The following is a 25,197-nucleotide window of genomic DNA, read 5'->3' as shown; positions in this document are numbered from 1 at the left end:
AAGCAATCGCTAAAATATTATATTACTAAATACTTTAATATATATTTATATATATTAAATATATATATATATATATTTGGAAGAAAACTAGGTTTTTATGATATGTAGCTGAATATCACACTGTGGAATCAGACACTAACAGTTACAGAGCAGGTATTATGGAGGAGGACTGGGGTGATGTTACAGCAGCAGCTAAACTAAGCTAAGCTGCTAAGTTTCCCCATGATTTATCCTGAAGAGCTGAATCTGACACAAAAAACACTAGATTTACAATACAATGTCAGAGCAGCGATGTAGTGGTACTATTACAATTGATGAGGCCAAATATAGTGGTTGGTGGCCAAAACGTGTCAAACAAACTGCATATCCAAAACGCTTTGCGAATTTGCATGAACAGAAAACACAAATGCAAAAATCACAACACAAATGCAAAAGCCACAGTGGAAGTGAGCAACAATGGGTGTTGACAATTAAACAGCCAACTACTAGTGTGTAGGTATTGCCTGCACATGTGGAAGAGGAAAGTTCTTGCCTCTTTGAGAAGTGAAACATTGTTCACTGGCTAACTATGATTACTATCACTATGTGATTGTCACAAATGAGTAATGTTATTCAATGTCTTTATATATATTCATATTTACTATATGTTGGGGTGGTAGAGAGAGTTGCGGCAGCAATCAGCATTGGTATTAGAAAATCAACAAAGAAGTGAGTAAAATAAGTAGACAGTTGTACAGGCTGCATACAAAACTTGTATGGATATGATTGGATGACACTTAGCTGGTAGTAAATATATGATGCATAATTAATTCAATGATATGTGCCAGTCAGCTGATGTGTGACTTAAGTGCACTACCTGAACTAATGCTATACTTTGTTTTAATGTTTTTTACTGTAATTATCTTTTTCCCTCCTCTCATCTATGATCTTATCTTTTACCTTCTATTTTTATTTTCTCTCTTTTTTTATCAGCCAATGAATTAATAAGTGAAACAATGAATCAAATCAAACAAATGTTAGGAGTTTCTATACAATTCAATGAGTTTCAATATTATCTAGCAAAAACCAAAAGTGTTAACTGACCCAATCCTAACTAACACTTCAGTTATTCCTCATTCTGAAGTATTTTTGCACATCTGAAGCTGTTGAGCTGACTAATAATATTCTAATGGATAAACAGAATCATGCTTTCCAGATCAGAGCATATTTATTTATAGAACACTTTTCACAGAACATGTGTGTCACACAGTGTCCTAGAGATCCAACAAATAGACATGACTAGCTGAATTAAAAAACAGATCAAAGCTAGAATCTCAATTGTCATCGTCCACCATACATACTCTCAAGATTTTAAATGAGCTCAAGCATGGAAAGGGAATAAAATTGCCTGAATAGATAAGGTAACAAGGCAACCAACTCACTTAGATAGGCTTGGGTACAGCTCCTGACACTACTAAGTGTTTGGAGACAATAGTATTTCAAAACATCTCTGTGAAAATTACTAGTTTATATGTATTTCATGTAAAATTCATGTAAACCAGTAATTTTCACTTCTTCTAAGCCAACATAGGCTACAACATTGTCTCTTTAGGCACTGAGTGGATATTTTTCTTGTTTTAACAACCTGTAGAAGTTTCTTGTTATAACAACATACAAATTTAACATATTATACTGAGAAGAATTGAATTACATACACTGCCGTAGGTAAACATACAGTTCAACATACATGGAGATCAATGTTTCCATTAATTAGTTATTACTGAATATATCAAGTTTAAACAGAGAAGTTGTTTCAAGGAAATTCCTATTTCCCTGTAATTACACTTAAAATTACATTGCTCTTTCCAGGAAGAAAGAACTGCCCAGAAGTCTATAATTACTAAGTAAGTAATAAGTATCTCTCACTTGTCATTTTTTATTATGATTGACAATAACTGGTTATCAAGAGAAATTGCAAGAGCATGGACTAATCCAAAACTGTGAAAATGCTCTGGCAAATAATTAAATTGAATTTTAAATTTGTTACATTTCTCATGGGCATTTAATGTCTGTATCAGCTCAGACATCGATACAGACATGGAGAGCTGGAGAAGATTTCCACCAAGACCTTTTCCTGCTCTCCATGTCTCCATGCTCTCTCTTCAGGATCCAGAATGGAAGTCCTTTTCTACTGTGTTGTGGGCTTTCTTCCAGGTCCATTCAGGAAGCTGAGATGACATTGGGGCAAACTCTGAAGGCTTCAATTTTTTGGTCCTTTCAATTGCTCTAACCACTTTAAGGTGACATTTCCAGCCTATTTAATTTATTTCCCCATTCTTTCAGGTGCATTGACCTCTAAATTGTTTAATGCTCCAACTCTTTATAGGAGGTAAATTCTAGCTACCATTAGCTACCATTCATAAACACTGTATTGTTTAATGTTTTAGTCCCACAGTGCAAGCAATATTCCTAACAAACCCATGCAGCAGGTCCAGAGCGTTGTGGGGAGGGATGGACCATCAGTGCCATTCAGGAGGTTTTCTACCCGAGACCAGGACCCATTATTGGGCAAAGGTTTCACTCCCAATGCCCAGCACATCACATTATAGATGTCCACTGCTCGTATTGGAGCTGCCCGAACATTCTGCTTGAAGTCTAGATGAAATGAAGTACACAAAATTAAATCAACATCTCAAATTAATTGACATTACAATTTGCATTATTTAACCAGTAGACACCACCGCAGAAATATATGTAATTTCTCCTGCATTTTAAAGTTTACACTCTCCATCTACTTCAAAAAACACAGAAAACTGGGCCCAACTTTGGTTGTGAGTCAAGTCTCAATTACTAGAAACCGTCTGTTGCATACTGTTATAAGTTTTCACTAGCATGGTACAACCAGCTTGAGGCACACAGTGGATCACAGGAGAGGAGTATGGTAGCTTCAGGACAGATAGTATTGTAAATCAGTTTGCTGCTTGTTTGATAAATCAGAGGCAAAAAGTAATGCATAGATTGTACTGTGAAAACATGATTAGTTTGTTACCAGGTCCTGTTGCCAAGAAAATGCCCCTCATGTCAAGGACCTCATTGTCGTAACCATGCCAGCCATTTTGCCATGCTGAGGGCTCACCGGAGTCATTTTTCCAGTATGGGAGTCCATCCTTATTCTGGAGTAAACAAACACAGACACATTCACATTGATTTAAACAAAAGATATAACATTAGTATGCAGTAAGGTTTAATGGGTGATACAGTCAAAAACTGCAGAACAGCTACTAAATGGAGCTTGAGATATTATTTTGTTCATATGTTGTTTCCAAGGTCAAGAAACAAACATCTTTTAAGTCAAGATAGATGAAAAATCCAAGGTGCTCAAAATCATCAAAAGTTTGAACATCTATAGTTAGTTCCAGATTTTTCTGAGTGGATTCTCCATGATGAATATGTTCATAGAAATGTATATCTGTTCTTTATTTACCAGTATTATTTTTTTTTTTTATCTCTAAAACTCGTTTAAGGGACTATAATCAGTACTCTTATTATCCTAACAGAATGGACCACTGAGTGTTGGGAAGAACTAAAAAAAAGAATCTTAGTTTATTTCTGTGCTTTTCCCCTCTCTTTCTTGTTTGAACTATTGAGTATCATATGGTGTTGGGTTATTGTGACAAATGTTTCTTTGGTTTATTACATGTTCTATGGCTGTTTCTTGAGTTTTCACTCCCCCCACACCTTTTTAGTTTTGGAGGATACAATGAAGTAAATCGAGTCATCCTGCTGGATTGGTCTACTAACTGTCAGAGACTGTTGTAAATAATGTGAACAAACTATGCTCTAACTGCTCTTCTTATGAACTATTCTTTTTTGTTTCTGGGCAACAAATCCTGTTTGAGTCCTTGATCATTATATGGTGTGGAGTATCTGCGGCTGATAAATGTTTATTTAGTGTTTTTCATGCTTTATGGCTACTAATCCAATCCAATCCAATCCAATCCAATCCAATCCAATCATCCAATCTAATCCAATCCAATCCAATCCAATCCAATCCATATAGTGCCAAATCATAACAAAAGTTATCTCAGGGCACTTTTTACATAGAGCAGGTCTAGACCGTACTCTTTAATTTCCCCCTATGAGCAAGCACTTGGCAACAGCAGCGAGGAAAAACTCCCCTTTAACGGGAAGAAAACCTCAAGCAGGTTCACACAGACACACATCCATCTACTCACTTACATAGTCAGAGATGTTATATTGATCAGTTTGTCTTATCCCCCTTTGTTATCACCCTTTTTTGTCTTACCATCTATCATCTGTCGTGGTTGTTTGTTTTCCTGTACTTATTGTAATCTCACCTATTTGTACCTACTGTTATTCACAAACAAAAAAAAGTTCCTCTTTCTGCTGCTGTCAGCTGCCATTTCAGTGTCAGAACGATGCAACCCTCTCCTCCTATGCAAAGACCTCCAGTGTTCATCAGATCCAGTGTCCAGGACCCATGGATGCTGGATCTGAGCTCATCAGAGCCCTGCTTCACATCTCAGCTCATGGCATGATCTCTCCCTGAAAATGATAATGATGGGGTCTAATCGCCAAAGACTTCTCAAGTATTCAGGGATTAAAGCAAGAACACATTTGTGAGCCTGAAAAGTTGAGGTAATGTGTATAATATACTGAATTAAGTAATATATTAATTTAAAACTGTTCTATGCCTGAAATCAGGCATGGCGCCTGAGAACTTGAAACCCTGCATATTTTCTTCAACCTTCCCTATTGTGCACACATTAATTAATTTAATAACTTTAAAAAAAAAAAATACAACCATGGCTTAACCTCACAGGGGTCAAAAACCATACCACAGACACCCTGCACACCTCATTCCCTGAGGGAGTAGGGGGGTCAGTTGCACCACAGCTGACACTCACACCACCCTTTTCACAAGTCCTGAGTTGCTCCTGCAAGCACGAACCTTGAAAAGTAGCCTGTCATGTCCAACCTTATGAATGGACCAGGTGTAGACCAGGACGCCACCATGCATATGTCCTTGACACTCGCCCCACTGAATAATGCTGTCAGTGCTGCTACAACACGTGTGGAATGTGCTCACAGTAGGGGGGGTCCTTACCCACCTACCTATAGGCTTGAGAGATGCACTCACAAAGCCAACTAGCTAGGCGCTTCATGGATAGGGCTTTAACAGCCACTCCCTCTCCATAGCACACAAACAGCTGTTCAGTGCACTGAAAGCGGGCCGTGTGTTCGACATAACATGTCAACGCACGTATTGGGTACAATAGGTGCAGTTTTGCCTCCCTGGCAAGGGGATGGAGGACAGAATACCTCTAGCTGAATCATTCTCAACCTGAATGAACTCCTTATGATCTTGGGAACAAAGGAGGGGTTTGGTCTGAGAGTAGCATCGCTGTGGTCACCATGAAGCAGCAAACAGATAGGGTGACCCACAGGGCGCACAACTCACTTACTCTCTTAGCTGAAATCAGCGCAAACAGCAAAGCTGTCTTGAATGACATTGCAACACCAACGGTAGTTCCCACTGGGGGCAGAGACATGCATCACTAGGCTATGTCTCCTAATGCCCTGTAAGAAGCGTTTCACAAGGGGGTGTGCTTTTTAGCAAGCAATGGTGGATCCTGCTCTCACTATTTGGATGGTCTGCACCACCTGTGCAGACGGTCCAACCTATATCAGCCTGTTCCTCTCAGGAGCCAAGCCTAGAGAGGCTGGCCAAACATGGGCAGCGCACCTATCGAGCCCGTTTCCTGCGAAAGAACCCCTCGAAACTTGAGGAATGGACCAGGGCTGGGCCGCCAACATCTGGGTCATCTCTGCACACCATGGTGCTGAATGGCGGTCTAGGACTCAAATCAGTGTTACAGCAGTGTTACAGTGCTAGCTGTGGCTAGCGGTGTATTAGCCACAGCGATGCCAAACACTCCCAGGTTGTTAGCTGCAGTGGCCAGCTGTGCACACAGCTGGGATATTTCTTTGAAATATTCCAGCATGTCCCTATCCTGCATCAGTGAAGGCTGCAGATTCCTGCTTGCTGACCAGCCAGCTAAGAGAAGAATGAGGTGGGCTGCGAGGGCCTCTTTTAGGGGGGGCACACTGGGACAGTCTGTCTCTGTGAGGCACTGCACGCTCAGGAAGGAAATCAGTCCTGGGACTAGTGTCTTTGTTTTCAGTGGCTCCTTCCAGGACTGCCTAATGTCCAGGAGAAGAGGCAAAACAAACAACGTGGGGATCTATCTCAAGCTCTGGGTCACTGTCAATACAGCAGAGCAAAATGTCACACAGCCCAAAATGGTCCCACTGTTGCCAACATTGAATCAGAGCATGTCCTTGGCCGTGAACGCAGGGTGGTGGCTGCATCCTGCCACTCTCTGTGTGGTTCTGTCCACACTCAAAGCAGAAATGCGGTGGCGGTGGCGACGGGGTCAGGGCACGATGGGCAGGAATGAGCTTGCTGGAGCAGCGACTCCATCCCTGGAGAGGGTAAGATCAGAGAGCGGATTCGCCATCGCTGAAGTGAGAAGGATGTGTGCTGCGGCAAAACGCTGTCTTATATACTGTGTAAGACATATGTAATCGGTCGGCATATCCTGATTGGCCAGCTAGAGTGATTGGAGGAGAGTATTACTCATAGAGTCCAGTAGAGGGCAGAGCTTGTGTGAGATAGAACATGCTGGAAGTTAGTATTGTTTGTATACACTGTATTATAGACTTAATATAGGAGCTGGTGCTCAACTTTCAAAATTCTAAAAAAAATTACACACCTTTGCCAAATACCATGACTATAACATAATCAGAGCCAAAATGATTGAAAAAATAAAACTTTAAAGGCCCTTTTAGGTCCCTTGTGAGGCACAAGGATTAAGGTTCATGAAAGATCTTGCTTTCGGTTAAATGTTAAAAAAACCAAGACCATGATCTTTCCCAAACCTGTATCAAGTGCTGACAGTGCCTACAACCAAAAAAAAAAAGGTTAGAAGGGTTAGACGATAAGTTTATAAAATTAATTTCTCAGGTATTTACTTCACCACTTGCTGAACTATTTAATTTGTCCTTATCTACCGATTAACCTCCATCTATTTGGAAATGTGTTAAAGTAACTCTCCTTCTTAAAGGGGGTGACCTTCTAGATCTTAATAATGATAGACCCATTTCTATTATTTGTAATACATCTAAAATATTTAAGATACTAATTTTAATTTATTTCAATTATTACAGTACATTAATGACTTTAATATTTTATCACCATCTCAGTCTGGCTTTCATTCAAATTTTTCAACTACTACTGCCCTTGTAAAATTTACCAATGATATATTCTCATCTTCAGAAAAAGGTCAATTTACAAGTACAATTTTTATTAATTTAACCAAGGCTTTTGACCATTACCTACTACTTGATAAACTAAACACTACTGATGTTTGGCAACAAACATTATTTTGGCTTAACTCTTATCTTCATAACTGCCATCACTGTGCCTCTGAGAACGGAGTACCACAATGATCTATTTTAGGGCCATTACCTTATTCTTTATTATTAATAACCTTCCATCTGTTCTCTTCACTGATATGCAGATGACACTGTTATATATACATTTAACTATGATATAACTTAAAATTAAAAGCTCTCTGCAATCCTAATTTTCTCATGTTCAAAAATGGTTTTAAACAATAATCTCATATTAAATAAGCAGAAGTCTTGCAGCATGCTGTTTGTCTTCCTCAAAAAGTTGATACACACTTGGGACTTGGGATTGATTCTGAATTTTCCTTACAATGTCATCAATTATATTATAAATAAAACTAGATCTCTGCCAGGTGTGTCTGGGGGAGTGTAGGTGGGGAACAGGAAATGCAGGGCAGGCTGCGTGTCCAGTGTGTCAGCATGAGAGTAGTGGAATGAAGGGGACAATATGCAGGTTACATTATCAAGGTGTAACCAGACTAGACAGGCTGTATGGAGACAAACCTTGGACACAATGTCCATACTGTATAAATTTAATAAGGAAACAATAAATGGGACAATAAGTCCAAACTTTACAATTTAAACAATGTTATTTATTTAGAACATTTTGTTGTAAGATAAAAACAGGGATTTATTCATCTCATATCTTGCCTAACTTTAGTGGATCATAACATATCAGGTATGGAATTAATCTGCAGATGCTTCGTTCAAGATGAGGATGCAGGCTTACGTCTGGCAGAGAAGAAGGCCAGTCATAGAATACTATATTGGTCAATTAATTATTTTGCTCTCCGTGTGAAAAAACAAATTGCCCAGCTTTACATGTTATGTAATATCTGTGTATTTGTTTTGAGGTGTCTTTGTCACATCATTGTTTCATGTATGATGCATTAAATTAGTTACTACTGAACACTGAGCTTTTTGTTTTTAAATGTACTCGTTTCAACTATCCTTCACACCAGAAACAGTTTATAGTTCCAGCCAGATCATCATACTCAGACACATCCAACACCCTTTCTTTTTTGTACCAACAATTTCTTAAGAAATTGGGAGACATGCTTTTAAATTTAAAACTCCATCAGATGCGAGACTCAGATCCATTACTTATTTTCAAGTCTTCTTTGCTTGTTGTCCTCAAATGAGCCCTGCATTTCCCAGTGTTTTCCTGTGTTTATCCTGCCTCCCCTGTTTTCCCCTGTCTGTCTCTGGGCTCTTCTCATTTCTCTATTTCGTGCCTCCTCATCTCCTCTCTCCTCTGTCCTCCTGCCCGTGACCCGGAAATCGATCTCAGCATATCATGCTTAAGGATGTCTCAATTCCTAAAATGCACCTGGAGGTGGGAGGAGCAAGGAGAGAGGAGGCTTGCAGGAGGAGCTATGAGCGAGGATGCACAGGTGTATCCTTTGCGGAAGTCTTTTCGTCACCCCTGACGTATAAAAGAGGCGTGACACACAGCTGGAATATACAAACCATTTGTAGTGCTTCATACAATAAAATATATAAAGGATATATATGTATGAGTTCTTTCATATTATGCCATGTTGTGATTTGAATTAAAAGTAAATATATAAGTTGCCATGAACACTGTTATGCTCATCTGACAGATCATAAAATACAGCGGTAGGCTGTAACAAAACAATGGACAGATGATGCAGCTCTGCCGCATATTATATTTAATTGACATGACGGCTCCGAAGCAAGGATGTCTCATTTTGTTAAATGCCTGTTGCCTCGACTCCTCTCCCGTGTCTCTTCCTCACCTCCTCTGCTCGCATCTCAGGTAGGAGGGACTAAGATGTGAGGAGAGGAGGCGAGGAAAGGAATCCAGGATGTACAAAGTGAGAAATGACATTAACATTCCTCCCTGCCATTCATCCTCATCTCCTTCCCATTTTGCAATAAACCGTCATCTTTTCAACCATTACTGTTCTTTGCGTTCTGAGTTTGGGTTCCCACCAGTGTTTGTAACATTTTGACTGTATTTAGCTTCATCTTTTATGATTATTAAAAAAAATTCTCCCCATTTTACCCTTTTATTTTGTTATTTGACTTAGTACTTTTGACAATTTTGTTTGATCTGGCAGTTGCTAAAGTCTGGTGCATATGGTGTTTGTAATAGAGATGTAGAGGTTTGGGATTTTGTGTGAGCCATGTTTGTGTGTGTGACTTCTTTTTGGAATTGTTTGTGTTTTTAAATTGTCTGTCAATTTTCATAGGTTTTTTTTGTATTTATTATGCAGGAACCCCTTAAAAACGAGATGGTGCACCTCAAGGGGCATATCCTCAGCTCAAATTTTAAATAAAATAAATGATTAGTCTTATGTTTTACCTCTGCGATAAACCAGCTTGGCTCAGCCACCAGTGTCAGGGGGGAAACAAACTGTCCTCCTTTGTAATGGAGACGTTCAGGGATCTCCTGTCTGGCATAGACACGCATATTAGGGACCTGGGACAATGCAGCATACACCTGGCAAAACACACATACAGTGTTAACAGAGTTTTACTACTAAACCATAAACCACTACTTTCTACAAAAACTTGACATCGGTTGCATAAACATATGTATAGAACAAAATAGGATCCTGTACATGTCAACCCTTCGTCTTGAACTTCCTCCCTAGCAGGTTAGAAGAAGCAGCTGGTGACACAGAGTTCCTGAACAATTCCCTTATTTAATCATTCCTCTTATCAATCTAATCAATATTTTTATATTAACAATGAATGTGAAGTGTGATGTGAAAACCGTTGCTTATAGTGACAGACTCTGAAAATTCTCACCAACTCTGCAGTTCACCCCAGCTCTGTAGACATTGGTAGCCTTTTTTAGATCATAATTTTGGTATTATGATCTAAAAGATCAAAATCCTTTACTATTTTGGTTCATTCTCACCAAATCTGTTTCCTGCCATGCAGCTGAAAACCTGCCTAAGAGGCTAAAACCAAAAAGCAGACAAAGTTTTTGACCATCTGGTGAAGAAAGTGGAACATTGAATGGCTAAAGAGCCCGAGGACTTATATTTATCAGGTAGCAAAAACAATTACTCTAAATAAATTCTAATGTTGTTATGTGTCTGCTGGATGTGTATGTGTATTGATGAAGAAAATGTTATATCCTGTTGCTGTTAGGTGCTATCTGTCTGAAAGCAGTACCCTCTCCTGTTTTGTCCTCTTGATTTCATTATTGAAAACTGGCTGTCTGAATGCAGCTTACCATCTCAGGTAACATAAGAAAAGAGAAAATGGCCAATGAGGAATAGATTCTATGTAGGATAGGACAGAGGGTTGGTCCACAGTGTATGGAACACTGAGAAAATAGTCCAGTAGGGGACTAGAGAGAAATAGGCCTATGCAGGATTGGTAGGAAGAAATAGGGATATGATTCGCTCTCCCAGGGATGACTTGCTCTCCCAATACTTATATTTCATTTTTATAGGGATCTGATTTGTTCTCCTTACACAGTAGAATGTTGATTTGAAGAATTAGAGGTAACATTTCATTTCACGGGTCCACAAATTTCATGGTAATTAGGTGGTAATTAGTAAGTAACTTCTTTGAAATTACCCCAAAATTTACCTCAAATTTCATGGTAATTAGGTGATAATTAGCAAGTAACCTCTTTGAAATTTTGTTGAAATTGCCCTCAAATTACCCCAGCATTTACCTCAAATTTCATGGTAAGTGAGTTTTTGCAGCTTAATTTCCAACTAGCTTCTGTCTAATTTCTACTGAGCGGACCCCTAAATTGAAGTGATTGTTGCTGCGTAATTTCCAAATAATTTCTGCTTAACTTCTGTGGATCATACCAGCTTAACTTCCAACTAGTTTCCGTCTAATTTCTACTGAGCGGAACCCTAAATTGAAATGAGTTGTTGCTGCGTAATTGCTAAGTAATTTCTGCCTAACTTCTGTGGATCATACCAGCTTAACTTCCAACTAGCTTCTGTCTAAAATCTACTGAGCAGACTCCTAATTGAAGTGAGTTGTTACAGCTTAATTTCCAAGTAGTTTCTGCCTAACTTCTGCAGGCCAGTAAATTGAAGTATGATTTTTAACCATTTACATTCTCACCCATTTCTGTATAATTTCGGATCAGTTCAACCTTGTAATAATTTTCCTAAATATCCCTTTTTTAAAAAATTGTAGCCACCCTAAATTGCTAATTATCGACAAATACAACTTCATAATCAAGAATCAAGTTACAAATTGCCCATTTTAAAAGTCCTTGCTTATTAAGGCCTGATAATAATGTCTTCACACCACTCAACAAATGTCACTTTTATATTTTGAGACAATACATTAACAAAGAAATTAAATTTATACAAGGTTTCTGACATGAAAACACAGCATTTGTGTTGTGCTACTTTTACACCTTAAATAACACTCCGATGTCTTTAAAAAGGCATCCAACCACTCCATCATGTTTTTTGTCCAACCGGTGGTTCCACTTGATGAATCTGAGGTTCATCTTAAGAGCTGTGGCCGTTCGGTTCCCCCTTAAATGGCAGATGTTCACCAGGCTCTTTCAATATGTTGTGTATGAGACCCTGTCTGTGGATACACAAAGTGTCACCTATGGTTGACATGATAATGGATGGAACCATCTTGTGACAGTCTTTGATAAGCTCTCCAACAATCTGTGATAAAAACAAAACTAATAAAAACAAACTACTGAAAATTAAACTGAAGCTTAACCAAATTCAACATGAAATTCAAAAATAGTATAGGATTAACAGGCTAATTCAAAAGAGAAAAATACCTCTATGAAGAGAAAAGACCTCCAGGCCACACAAAACACACACGACCGCTGACTTAGGAAAAATGATAGAAAATATATTTATAAAGGTATTCTGTCCTTTTTCATTCTCCTGATAGCTTCTTTTTATACATTCAAAGCATCTCTTTAGAATAAACAAAATTCCTTTGTTTGATGCAAATCTTCAACTCAATTATACCACGCAAAATAAAATTAAAAACAAATGAATGTACAAACAAAATGGCAGTAAATTAGAAATTAAGAAGTATTCAACTCTTAGTGCTTGATACACAAATGAAATGTATCCTCTGTGGGACCAAAATGCACTTATTATCAGTTATCGGTTCTTGACAGTCTTTGTTTTCCCTCAAGTTACCTTAAGGTTATTAGTCTTCTTTGGTTTGGGGTTCCTTCACTTCCAATGTTCCTTTAACGTTGTTTGTCAACTTTGAGTTTCTTTATGACATCAGTTGTAGTCAGTTTTTAAGTCTGTCTTGGGCCCAAGAAGAACAAAATAATATGAGATCTCAGGGAAAATTAAAATAAAATAGAATGCTCCTTAGTTCAGTTCCCTTTGATTTGGTTCCTAATGCCCCCTTGGAACAGTGCAACATCCACATGTCAGCATCTCACCAAGATGAAGGTATCCATGAGCAGTGATGATGATCTGGATGGCAGACGAAGCAGCTCCACTCACAGATAGAATCGTCCCTCAAAAAAACACAAAACAGCGCAAACACAAGTGTGCAAAGCAGTTATCACACAGTCTGAATTTCCTTGTTTCATTGTCAATCAAATTAGAATTACAAGAATTAAATCTGCACACACACAGAATTAAACCCTTACAATGACTAAATTTAACATGGTAACAGTTTCTATGACGCCCATGTCTATAATGCATTATGAATATACTTATGTGTTATAATCTGCTTATATCACTGTATAATTATAGTTATATGCACTCATTCATATTCATAATGCTTTATAACAATGATCATAACACATTATGAAGCATTATGTTATGACTTATAAAAGTATTATATTTATCATTTTATAATGCATTATCAGTGCTTTTCACTCATCAGGCAACAAGAACCCCCACCAGGCCAAAAAAATATTTTTTTAATGCCAAAAATAACACCAAATATCCATTCATTCAGAAATCAATAACGTTTGGGAGCCTCTGTGCAGCGCTGTTCCAAAACGTTAGTTAACTTCTGTGTCGCTGCCTGGGAAACTCTTAATAGCATAGCTCCTTTTAAGGAATACGGCAGAGTGAAAAGGTTAGCAATAACTTGTCAGTCTGACAGTAAATGTACCGCACAGACTACAGTGTGTCGGTTAATAAATGTTGCAGCTTGTCAAGACCAAGAAAAGTCACGTCTGTTGTTTCCCCATCTGCTGGAAAAGTGTAGGGGGTTAGCACCAAATTTAGCAACAATGGGTTAGCCTAACCTGAAGACGCTAAACAGAGAAACAGAGAACGGAGATATGTCAGTTTTGGCAATTAGCATTTACAAGACTGCCTGTCTTTTTGAACTCCTTATCATCTGTGAACGTGGTATTTGGCAGCTTGACATATTTCACTTCGGCAGTAGAGACGTTGGAAGACACTTTGGACTCATTTTCACTGGACTAATGAAACACTTTTAGTGCTGTCTCTCTCTCAACCCAACCGGTCAAAGCAGATGGCCGCCCACCAAGAGCTGGGGTCTGCTTGAGGTTTCTACCCGTTAAAGGGGAGTTTTTCCTTACCGCTGTCGCCAAGTGCTTGCTCATGGGGGAATTGTTGGGTCTCTGTAAATTAAAGAGTACGGTCTTGACCTGCTCTATTTGAAAAGTGCCTTGAGATGACTTTTGTTGTGATATGGCGCTATATAAATAAAAATTGATTGATTGATTGATAATCACATTTCCATGCATTATGACAGTGATTATTGATGCATTATAAATTATTTTAATGTATTACAACTATGAGAATTATAGTACACTGTGATCCTTGCAAAAAATGTCAGTGTATGTAAGTATTGTGATTATATACCTTATGTCATTATAAAATTCTTTATAATGTGTTATGAATTTATTGTTATAAAGAGTTATGAATATTTATGAGTGCTTATAACTATAATTACTTTGTGTGTTTTTGGTCTTTTTATGTTGTGTTCTTTGGGGTCTCCTGGTTTGCACTTCTGTTTAGTCCTTCTGGTCATATGGGTACTCTTGTTATATTTGGTTGGTGGGTTTGGACTGCCTTTTGTTGTTTAGCCTGGTTTGTTGTATACTTTAGTTTAGTTTCATGGTGGTTCTTGGACAGGTTGGTGTGGGTTGTATTTAGAGTATTGTGTTTTCTGGGTTTTGGTTTTGTTGCTGTGTTTCCCTTGTGTGCTCATGTACTCCCCCTCTCCTGCCCTGCTTCCCCCTCGTTAGCCCTGCTCTGCTCTGTGTCTTCCCCACACCTGCCCTGCTTCCTGTGTTTCCCTCAGCCAATCACTCCCAGCCTGCCCTTGTGTCTCATCACATGTTCCCCATTCCCTGATTAGTTTAGTCTGTATTTAAGGTCTGGTTTTGAGTTGAGTCTTTGTTGGATCACTCGTTTTGTTTCGTCTGCTAGTTCTGTTCAGCTCTGTTTGCCTGTTCTTGACCATCCACGATTAAAGGAGATTTTTTCATCAAATCTGCATTCTGGCCTCTGCATTTGGGTCCACTCCTGCTTCCCCAACCTGACAGAATGATCCGACCTAACATGGACCCAGCAGAGATGGACCCGGTTCCTGTTTTCCTGCCTTTGATACAACCCAATGACTTTGATGGTGGGCAAATCGTCAACTTTTTCCGGTCCATCCATGAGGACGACCCCATTCTGGCAAAAAGGTTGATGGCAAGCCGCTGGGAGTCTGTGGAGCATGAGGCTCCGTTCCCCACTTCCTCTGTCCTCCCCAGTAGCCATCCAGCCTCCAAGCCAACTGACCTCCTGCCTGCTAGCTTTGGCCATGCTAGCCATCCAGCCTCCAAGCCAGCTGACCTCCTGCCTGCCAGCTTTGGCCATGCTAGCCGTCCAGCCTCCAAGCCAGCTGACCTCCTGCCTGCCAGCTTTGGCCATGCTAGCCTTCAGCCTGCACCCCGGATGGCTCGCAACCAGCCAGCCCCCCAGTCACTTAGGGTTGGGGTTGTGAGCCTGCAGCCTGCCAGCCACCAGCACTGCCATTCTGCTTCCATGCCTGACATTCCAGCTCAGATGACTTTGCTTCTGCTATCAGGCATCCAAGACTGCTAGCAAGGAGCCAGCTAGCCAGCAGCCTGCCACTCCTGAGCCAGCACCAACCCAAAACCCGTACCTGGGCACCCGCCTGGCTCTGGGACCCCCTTGGAGCGCCAACCAGTGCAGCAACACCCTGTTCCTGAGCTGCGCCAGTCCCCCGTTCCTGAGCTGTGCCAGTCCCCCATTCCAGAGCCTGAAGCATCCCCAGTGGCGTCACCTTCTGAGCCTGCAGCATACCCTGTGGCGTCGCCTTCTGAGCCTGCAGCATACCCTGTGGCGTCACCCCCAGAGTCTGCAGCATCCCCTGTGGCGTCGCCCCCAGGGTCTGCAGGATCCCCTGTGGCGTCACCCCCAAGGTCAGCAGCATCCCCTGTGGCGTCGCCCCCAGAGTCTGTAGCATCCCTTGTGGCTCCGCCCCCTGAGGCCCCCTGCCCGGCCTCCTGAAGGGTCCCGCCTTCGCCGCCAGCCCCCTGCCCAGCCTCCTGAAGGGTCCCGCCTTCGCCGCCGGCCCCCTGCCCGGCCTCGTGAATGGTTTTGCCATCGCCGCTGGCCTGCAGTCCAACTTCCAGTTGGTTTCTGCCTTCGCTGCCGGCCTGCAGCCTAACCACCAGAGAAGCATCCGGTCGCCCTCCAGAGCGACCTCTGCCATTTTTTCTGCGCCCCAGTCGCCCTCCCGAGCGACTTCACCTGTCTGTCCTGCCTCCAGGCCATCCCCCTGAATTTTCTGGCTCTGCCTCTGTCCAGCCCCCTGGCCGTCCACCTGAACTCTCATGCTCTGCCCCTGTCCGGCCTCAGGCTGCCCACCTGAGTGCCATCTCCCTGGTTCCCCATTTCCTGGCCACCTTCATGAGCATGACCTCTTTGGCCCCCTGCATTCTGGCTACCTACCCCTGCGCCACTTCCCCAGCTACCTGCTCTTTTTCATGGCCTATCGACTGTCAGTTTTGGCCTCCTCCTCCCCCCGTCTTGTGTCGGCCATCCATCCTGTGTCCCCCGTTTCAAATATACACAAACTGCCTTATGTGCTTTCCCAGGGCTACATCAGCAGCTTAGCATATTGCACTTAGCCTAGCTTCTAGGCCGCAATTAAGCGGTTTGTGGCTAAAAAGCTTAGTACCATCAGCTATATTCTCATCACGTCACACAAACATTATAGCCTGACTGACTTTTTGCTTCATCATACCTTTCGAGGTAAACTAACACATGATTAAATTATTTTGGAACAAAACCTTAATGCTAACCAGCTTACCTTGAGTGGCTAACTCACCAGGATAGTCCCTCAGTTTGGAGGGAAACGCCTGCTGGAGTCCCGAAGATGTTTTTTCCACTGCGCAGTTAAGTAGTTTTCTCTCTCTCTGGCAACACGCAAGCTCTACTCGTCATTTATGTAAATCTCACATTAAAAGAAAATTATTTTAATCTTTCCAAACTTACTTCTGGCCACACACCTGTCTGAGTATCCTGACCTGCAGTAACTGAAGGAAGACTGGATACTTCTCTGTGCCCAGCTGCCTAGCAAGCATCTACTGATAGCCTGTGTGAAGGGTTTAGGGAAGATTGGTAAATTGTAGCGTCTACCAATAGTTATAAGCACTCATAAATATTCATAACTCTTTATAACAATAATCATAACACATTATAAAGCATTTTATAATGTCATAAGGTATATAATCACAATACTTAATAATTGCAGGTCACTCATTGACATTTTTTGCAAGGATCACAGTGTATTATAATTCTTATAGTTGTAATACATTATAATAATTTATAATGCATCAATAATCACTATCATAATACATGAAAATGTGATTATAAGTTACTCTAATGCCGGGATCGCACCAGGCGCTTGTGTGCTGCGTTTCAGCACCGACAGGGTTTTGCTCCGTCCTCTGCACGGCATCCTACCCCATCGGGAGCGTTTCAGAGGCGGAGTGTTTTGTCTGCAGGGAAGCCATGTGTCTTTTAAATTCAGTTGCACTCCTACTAAAGTAATTACAGCAGACTAGTCAAAGCTGAAGGAGCATCTTTGGGCTACTGTAATTACTGTAATAGCAGGGCAACTAAACTGCCTGATTTTGTCAACTTGCTCAGATTTCGTTGATTTGGTCATTTTCCTTGATTTTTGTATTACTGGTAAGTAGGCTACGTAGTAAATGGTTTCTTAATTTGTCTGTTTTAATTGTGTTTATTATTGATATACAATGGGGAGTCTGCACAGGGTGTTTTATTTTGAAAATTAACCGGATGCTCTAAGTGACTGTCTGACTGGCCTGAAGAAACCAGAGGGTTCATTATAATTAAACTTTAGAATATATTTTATTAACATATAAAATAGAACAACATAATAAGGCTGTACAGTGTGACAGTTTTGATCGCATATGCTATTAAAAATAATTCTGTGTGAAGAGAAATATGTATCCACTCACTGACTTAAATTTTTACTTGCAAAACTTTTTTATTACACTTAGGGTAACCAGTGTTTCCCCTAGGTTGGCGGGAGGGTAGGGGGTGCGCTGAGTAAAAGTCGGGAGACTAAGCAGCCAGACATTTCTCTGTTCTCTATTTCTCTGTTTATCATCTTCAGGTTAGGCTAACCCATTGTTGCTAACTTTGGAGTTAACCCCCTTCACTTTCCCAGCAGATGGGGAAACAACAGACGTGACTTTTCTTGGTCTTGACAAGCTGCAACATTTATTAACTGACACATTGTAGTCTGTGCAGTACATTTACTGTCAGACTGACAAGTTATTGCTAACCTTTTCCTCTGCTCCGCTTGCATTCACATCACTTTTATGCCACTCGCTCTCTCACTCAACCACTCTCTCACCCACTACGCACACTTATAATGCACTGCCGTATTCCTTAAAAGGAGCTACCAAGAGTTTCCCAGGCAATGACACAGAGGTTAACTCACGTTTTGGAACAGCGCTGCACAGAGGCTTCCAAACGGTTTTGATTTCTGAATAAATGGATGGATATTTGGCGTTATTTTTGGCATTAAAAAAATGTTTTTTTGGCCTGGCAGGGGTTCTATAAGTCATTACGTAATGTATTATGATCATTCATAAGGCATTATGAATATTTATGGGTGTGTATAATTATAATTGTACAGTGCTATAAACAGATTATAACACATTATAAGTATATTCATAATGCATTATAGACATGGGCATCATAGAAACTGTTACCATGTTCATTTTAATCATTGTAAGGGTTTAATTCTGTGTGTGTGCAGATTTAATTCTTGTAATTCTAATTTGATGGACAATGAAACAAGGAAATTCAGACTTTTGCTCTGCACACTCATTTTTGGGCTGTTTTGTGTTTTTTTAAGGGACGATTCTATCTGTGAGTGGAGCTGCTTCGTCTGTCATCCAGATCGTCATCACTGCTCATGGATACCTTCATCTTGACGGGATGCTGACATGTGGATGTTGCACCGTTCCAAGGGGGCAATAGGAACCAAATCAGAGGGAACCGAACTAAGGAGCATTCTATTTTATTTTAGGAACATTTGAAGTGAAGGGACCCAAGACCAAATAAGACTAATAACCTTAAGGTAACTTAAGGGAAAACAAAGACTGTCAAGTACCGATAACTGATAATAAGTGCATTTTGGTCCAACAGAGGATACATTTCATTTGTGTATCAAGCACTAAGAGTTATGGATGTACAGAGGGCCCAGTATTTGTATTTGCATCTGTATTTGTTGAGGCAGAAAAATTATTTGTATTTGTATTTGTGTTCGAATAAAAGTGGAAACAGGCTTAAAAATCCTGTTTTTGTTTTTATTACACTTTTAATTTTAGAAAATTAAAGTGTTACAATAAGTGTTTATGACTAAACTATGTTATGAAGGAGGTCCCCACACCAGGTCTCAAACTGGAGTCTCCCAGATCATAGACGACTGCGCTGACTACTGAGCTAAAATTGTATTCATCATTTCATTGCAGACAGACCTCTAGCTATTTATACATCCATAACACAGAGACAGCACAGCGTATAATGTGTAGGGAAGAACTTCAAAGGTGATTCTTGCTTTGCACTTTTCATTTATTGCCTATTTTTGACAACCTAACTTTGTGGAAAAGAGAAAGGGAACAACAGGTTATGGAGAGTCCCTCAAGATCACTTAGCTTGTGTCAGTAGCTCAGCTTTATCTCTGGGGAACACCCCCAACTCTGGGAGTGATGTCCAAATAAGGAAATGTGTGTCATGCAGCAGGTTGATATGACTTCCCTCATTGAGACCTGCTGATACACATAACTGCGGAGCAGAGGAGAGAGACTGAGATAGCGAGATAGCTCGCTGGTATAACATGTTTTTCTTTTTTTTTTTTTTCCTACCCGAAAACAATTTTTGAAATATTTGTATGAAATACATGTTAGTAAAAAAAAAACACTATTTGTGCTTTGCCAAATAACATATTTGGATTTGGGCCCAAACCTAGTACATACAACCACACTGCATAAGTATGTATCATTTGATACAATTCTACCCACAGGGGGCACTCCTGCAATATTTGTTTGCTCACTATGTTTGCTCTTTATTTATTATTGTGTGAGAGCTGTGAAGCTTTTCTAGTTTTGCAGCACTTTAAGTCAAAATACAGGGGTTTTAGTTGTCAGGTCTCACCAGTGTGTCATGTGATCAAGCACAGTGGAGAGCACAAATATTTTTAGACCAGAAAAAAAATTTCTAAACAGGTCTCACTCCCACAGTTTTAACTCCTCAAACACAAACTTACCTCAGTATTTTGCCACAAAGCCTCTTTTCTTTCACAATGTAAATACATTTCACATATGACTTATAATTTTTGAGATCTACACCCTAACTGATAGGGAATCCCTGTCACGCTCTCATTGACTGTAATATAGTCTGCAGGATGTATGTCTCCTCTCACTCCAGTTTCTCTTAACTTACAGATTCTCTCTTCCCTCAAACACTATGTTATGCTCTCTCGTTTTCCCTGACTATTTCTGCTGAGAACCGCACACGTCACGCTGAGAAAAAAGGCGAGACCTCGAATCTCTAGATGAAGCGACACAGCAGCCTGTGACACGTGACACACGCGCCTCACGCGGGCAGTGTGGCCGCTCTACCCTGTTAACATGGGCGCCGAAATGAAAAGCAAGAGGTTCCGCGACGCTCACGCATCCAGTGCGGCCCAGGGGTTAGCCTGACTCACCCACAGATTTGCCAGCTAAGAAGCAACACACCACAAGCATCTCTCTCTCTCCATGGACTTGGTAACAACTGGGCATAGTCTAGCAACATATAGTGTAGCATAGCACAGCTAAGCAAGACTGTTTAACTCAATTAGTGTACTGTACTTGTATTGACTTGGCTAATGTTATTCACTGAACTATTGTTGTGATATCCCATTCATGATCAGGTTATTGCATAGTCATGCCGCTAAGTTAGTGTTAGCATGCTTAACGCATGTTACACCAAGTAACTAAGCCTTGCATGCAACCTTTGTAAGCTGACACCTTTATCCTATATCATCAATTGGCCTTGAACAGAGACCCACACAGTTAAGAGGTTTAATATCCAGCTTGCACACTTTGCTTTTGGCAACACATGTGGATTCAGGATGCCACATGGTCTGGCCTTTTGTCTCTGTGGTTCTCTTTGTCAGTCGTATTGTCTGCATGCCGTGTGCTCAGTCACCAGGTGACTTCAGCCATTGTTCTCCACACACACACCTGCATATAGGTTTAGTTAATTACATATTGTGTGTTTTGTTCTTTTATCTTTTAAATAAATGCTTTTGGATATACATGCGGTCTGTTTAATGTTGTACAACCAACCACTGCTCTGCCAAGAACTCCAGAATCCTTCAACCCTAACTAACTATTGATATAATAATTTTGGTTATAGTTATTAAGTTAATTACTAATCAGAGTTCCAAACTGATGGCTTAGTACATTTTGAGACTGAATCTTTTTCCCTGACTCCAGGATGGTGCCCCGGTATTAATTTCTATTGATTTTAATAATCAATTATCTTTGATAATCATTTATTATTGCCGATAGCCAAACTTGTATCCAAGGCCCAACAGTTGCAGCTCTTATTTTCTATGCAAGGAGAAGTGTAAGTATGAAAATCTGATATTGCTTGTTTTACATGTTAAGATAGAGAGCCATTAAGGGCATTCACTCTCTTAATATAGCATCTAGAGTTTTCTGTTCAAGTTTCTACAGTGCCAGTAGAATTCAGGTTTGTTTAAGCTTCAAATGCAACCTTGGCTTTGAGTAATACTTTAGTTACAAGTACTTACAAGGTCTTTTTGACCTCCTGCAGTGTAAGAAACAACAACTCCAATCATTAGACCCCACTTAAACATGCATTTGGAAATGCACACATCAGAGTTTCCAGGTCATCGATAGAGATGTGTGATTTGGAGATACAAGCACAATTTTGCTTTTCAACTTCAAATCTTGCTCCAAATCTTTGTACTGACCTTCTGAGTTTCTGAAACATCATGAAAAAGCCAAAGATTTTAACAAAACAAAATTTTCACTTGCAAACATTTACATAAGTTTTTACAAGTAGTATTAACATGAGGCAACAAAAGAGTTTGAAGTACAACAAAAATACTTCCTCTTTGGCATTTCTGAACATTGGGAATTTACAAAAATAAAGCCACAACTTAAACTTGTAAACCAATGACTTTCTGGTCACACAACTTCACCTGGACCTCTATTGGTAACTTAGTTAGGTCAGAAAAATTGAACCCCTCATAGGGTTTTGTTGATGTTGAAAACCTGGTCACCCTTTGGTGTGTCCAGATGCACCTTGAAGCCCTCACTCTCCTCCAGGACATCCAAAATGGTCACACACTGCAACCCTTTGGCATTCTCCTCCTCCTGAAAAGAGAGGACAAACATGTTTTAAAAGCATACTCATACCATAAACATTTTACGCACACTCAAGTCTAGACAGGTTTTACACATAGCTTTGTTTGAGCAGTGTTACAGGCAAGGGGGCATCCATTGCTATACTGAATTTAACCTCAAGATCATCATGTATCACTTACTTTTTGGTGTAGTTTGTGGACTGGAGTTTGTATCCACAGTCTGAGTGTGTCCCCGCTAAGTGGGTGAGGCAAGCCACCTCACCCACTTTAATGTCCAGCAGGGCAGCCTCACCACCACACGTGTCATCCTGTACAGCAAAAGAAATAGCCTTCAGGTAGAAAATACAACCAAAACCAAGTAAAACTATGTTGTGCCCCATTTTGATTTTTGTTAATCTCCTCAAATGTATAGATTAAAATGAACAGTGAAATTAAGTTTTAACTACAAGAGGAAAACATTACTGAAAACAGAAAATTGAAAACTAAAATTTAGTTTTAACTTTACAGAATGAAATGCATACCTGTTCAAGTGTGGTAGTCCTCAGGGGGACATATTGTCTGGCCACAGTTACTCTTTTGATTGAGCTCAGCTGGACAAAAAACCCAAGACAATATTACCACTTTCACTAAATGGAAGATGCTATTAATAATTCCAATATATGAAAGCTAGATAGTACATGTAAGATAATGTTTACTGACCTCCACCAGCCGACCCCTGGCCATAATGAAGCCAGGAAAAAGTCTGTCACCCTGAGGTGGGTGACCACAGAAGGTTGGTTGAGGAGAGCCTCCGTTTAAGCCTGCAAGGCTGGTGAGCATTCAAGGGGAGCTGTTTCAAAGAACAGGGTCTTACAGCTTATGCTGATGTAGAACTGTGGCAGTTGACCTCAAAGGCTAAAGGCTTAAGTTAAGTTCCTCAATAACAAGAAAACAGGGTCACTGGAAAATTGGTTGTAATGGGACAAAGTCAAAAAACATCCACACTACTTCAATTATTATTTTAAATAATATTGCATACAACACACTCACCTGTAGCACTTCAAACAATATCAAACATGAAGGTACTTCTTCTTACAAATGTGAAGGTATCACAGATGCAAGGGAATTTAAATCATTAGCATTTTAGGCTAATACCAGGGCTTTCAATCATGTGCCACAGAAAGCCAAATGAACACCTGAAACTGATATTTCAATAACAAGGTCATCGGGTGTTTGGGATTTGGCTGATTACTGAATAGACCTGTCCTTATAAAAGTTTTATTTTTTGTGGGTTTATAGGCAACATTCCCTGTGTTGGGAATTAACTCAGTTGGTAGAACATGGGTCTTAGAGGTCATATGGTGTTGGTTCAAGTCCTGCCTGTGCAAGAGGGCTTACTGCAACCACAGTCTCTAGAATTTCTTTTTTGGTCAGCTAAGCAATTTTTAAGAAAATCGGAACTTGTGCAGATTGTTGTGTAGGAACCATGTTATCTCAGTGATCAGCATTGAGATAAGACAAGATTCTGGGCTCAGTGCTGCTGAGCCCAGAATCCATACAATCTGCAGGCTGTGTGCTTTCTCACACTACCATTTCATAAACTTGCAGTTTCTTTCCTTCTTCAAACACTTTGTACATGTTATATAGTCTTATGCTCAACCACAAATACTTTGAAAATAATGTTCAAATCTATGACCTAGAGGCTTTAGTTTTAGGGCATTCAAATATCAACTTGTGCTGTGTTACTGGGATTCCTGGGTGGCTCATTTCATGCCCAGGGCAGCACTTTTTGAAATACTATTCTATTCTTATAATTGAAGTTGCTTGATATGTTTATTATTTATCATCATGCTAAACTATTCCTGCTCCCTTTCATATTATACAAGCAAGTCTTATTTTTTTTGTACAATTAAAGGTCTAGAGATGAAAATTGAATCATGGGACACTAAACTGTCAGTCATGTTAGCTCAGTGGTTGCAGTTATTTGCAAACAGTAGGTGGTAGGTTCGATCTCCCAAACAGGCAACTTTTATCTTGGTCGACAAAGATGGCCCTGACAACAGCATTGTTGTAATTGGAGTTTGAATTCATGTTATTTCCTACTTTCTCAAGACTGTCTGGCTCACAAAATCAATGAACTTTGTGTAACAACTGTATCACCCATCCTTATATGTTGTTTTTTCTGTTTCGTTTTTGCAAACATTAATTCTTGCAGTACATGAAAATGTGTTTTTTAACTTCATAACTGATAATCATGAGATTCAAATTCAAAATTCAAATTTAAAACAATTTCATTAATCCCAGTAGGGGGAATGGTCATTAGCAATTAGTTACAAGCTTGTTATACACAGAAAAACACAAAAACATACAACAACATTCAAAGAAATACACCAAGGAGCTAAAATGTGGAATAAAATATATAAATAATATATATATATCAGGGAAAATAAAAAGAAGATATAACATCACCTCTTTTTCAGAGAAGCTATAATTTTTTCCATGGGTTAGCAGTGTATACTGTCATGTTGCCGCTTGTTGTATCTGTCCAATGTTGGAAGGAAACAAAATTGTAACCAGAGCACAGTATCTTACTGAAGATGTAAAGGGCTGTTGTCATATTATGTTTTACATTCTCTGTGGCTGTAGAACTGAAGTTTCCACTTATCTGTTCAGTATTTGGTGTGTTGACATCGTCACAATAATGTTATGGAGGAGCCCTAAAAAGAAAAACAGTGAGACACTTTAAATATGACATTCTTATAGACATTTTTATAGTTGTAACTTAAAATAGCTTGCACAAACAGTATGTCAAAAGTGTCTTTGTTAGTTGGTTGGTAAAACACAGATCTTGTTCTACAGGGGTGGAAATAA

At 39.9% G+C, this 25,197-nt stretch overlaps 1 protein-coding gene across 1 annotated transcript in view; it reads right to left on the bottom strand.

Moving 5' to 3' along the window:
- Nucleotides 1-1,188: 1,188 nt before the first annotated feature.
- enpp6 (ectonucleotide pyrophosphatase/phosphodiesterase 6) overlaps nt 1,189-25,197 on the bottom strand; it is a 65,601-nt gene continuing 41,592 nt past the window's right edge. Inside the window, exons 6-8 of the mRNA XM_067598455.1 lie at nt 9,803-9,940; nt 3,029-3,152; nt 1,189-2,634 (exon numbers count right to left, since the gene is read on the bottom strand). Of these exons, the coding sequence (XP_067454556.1) occupies nt 2,423-2,634; nt 3,029-3,152; nt 9,803-9,940 (474 nt within the window). The 3' untranslated portion in view covers nt 1,189-2,422. The remainder of the gene's footprint in view (nt 2,635-3,028; nt 3,153-9,802; nt 9,941-25,197) is intronic.

Source organism: Thunnus thynnus, chromosome 9 (genome assembly GCF_963924715.1).
Source record: "Thunnus thynnus chromosome 9, fThuThy2.1, whole genome shotgun sequence".
Classification (NCBI taxonomy): domain Eukaryota; kingdom Metazoa; phylum Chordata; class Actinopteri; order Scombriformes; family Scombridae; genus Thunnus; species Thunnus thynnus.
The sequence above is the reverse complement of the archived record's forward strand: the minus strand, read 5'-3'. Positions and strand labels throughout refer to the sequence as shown.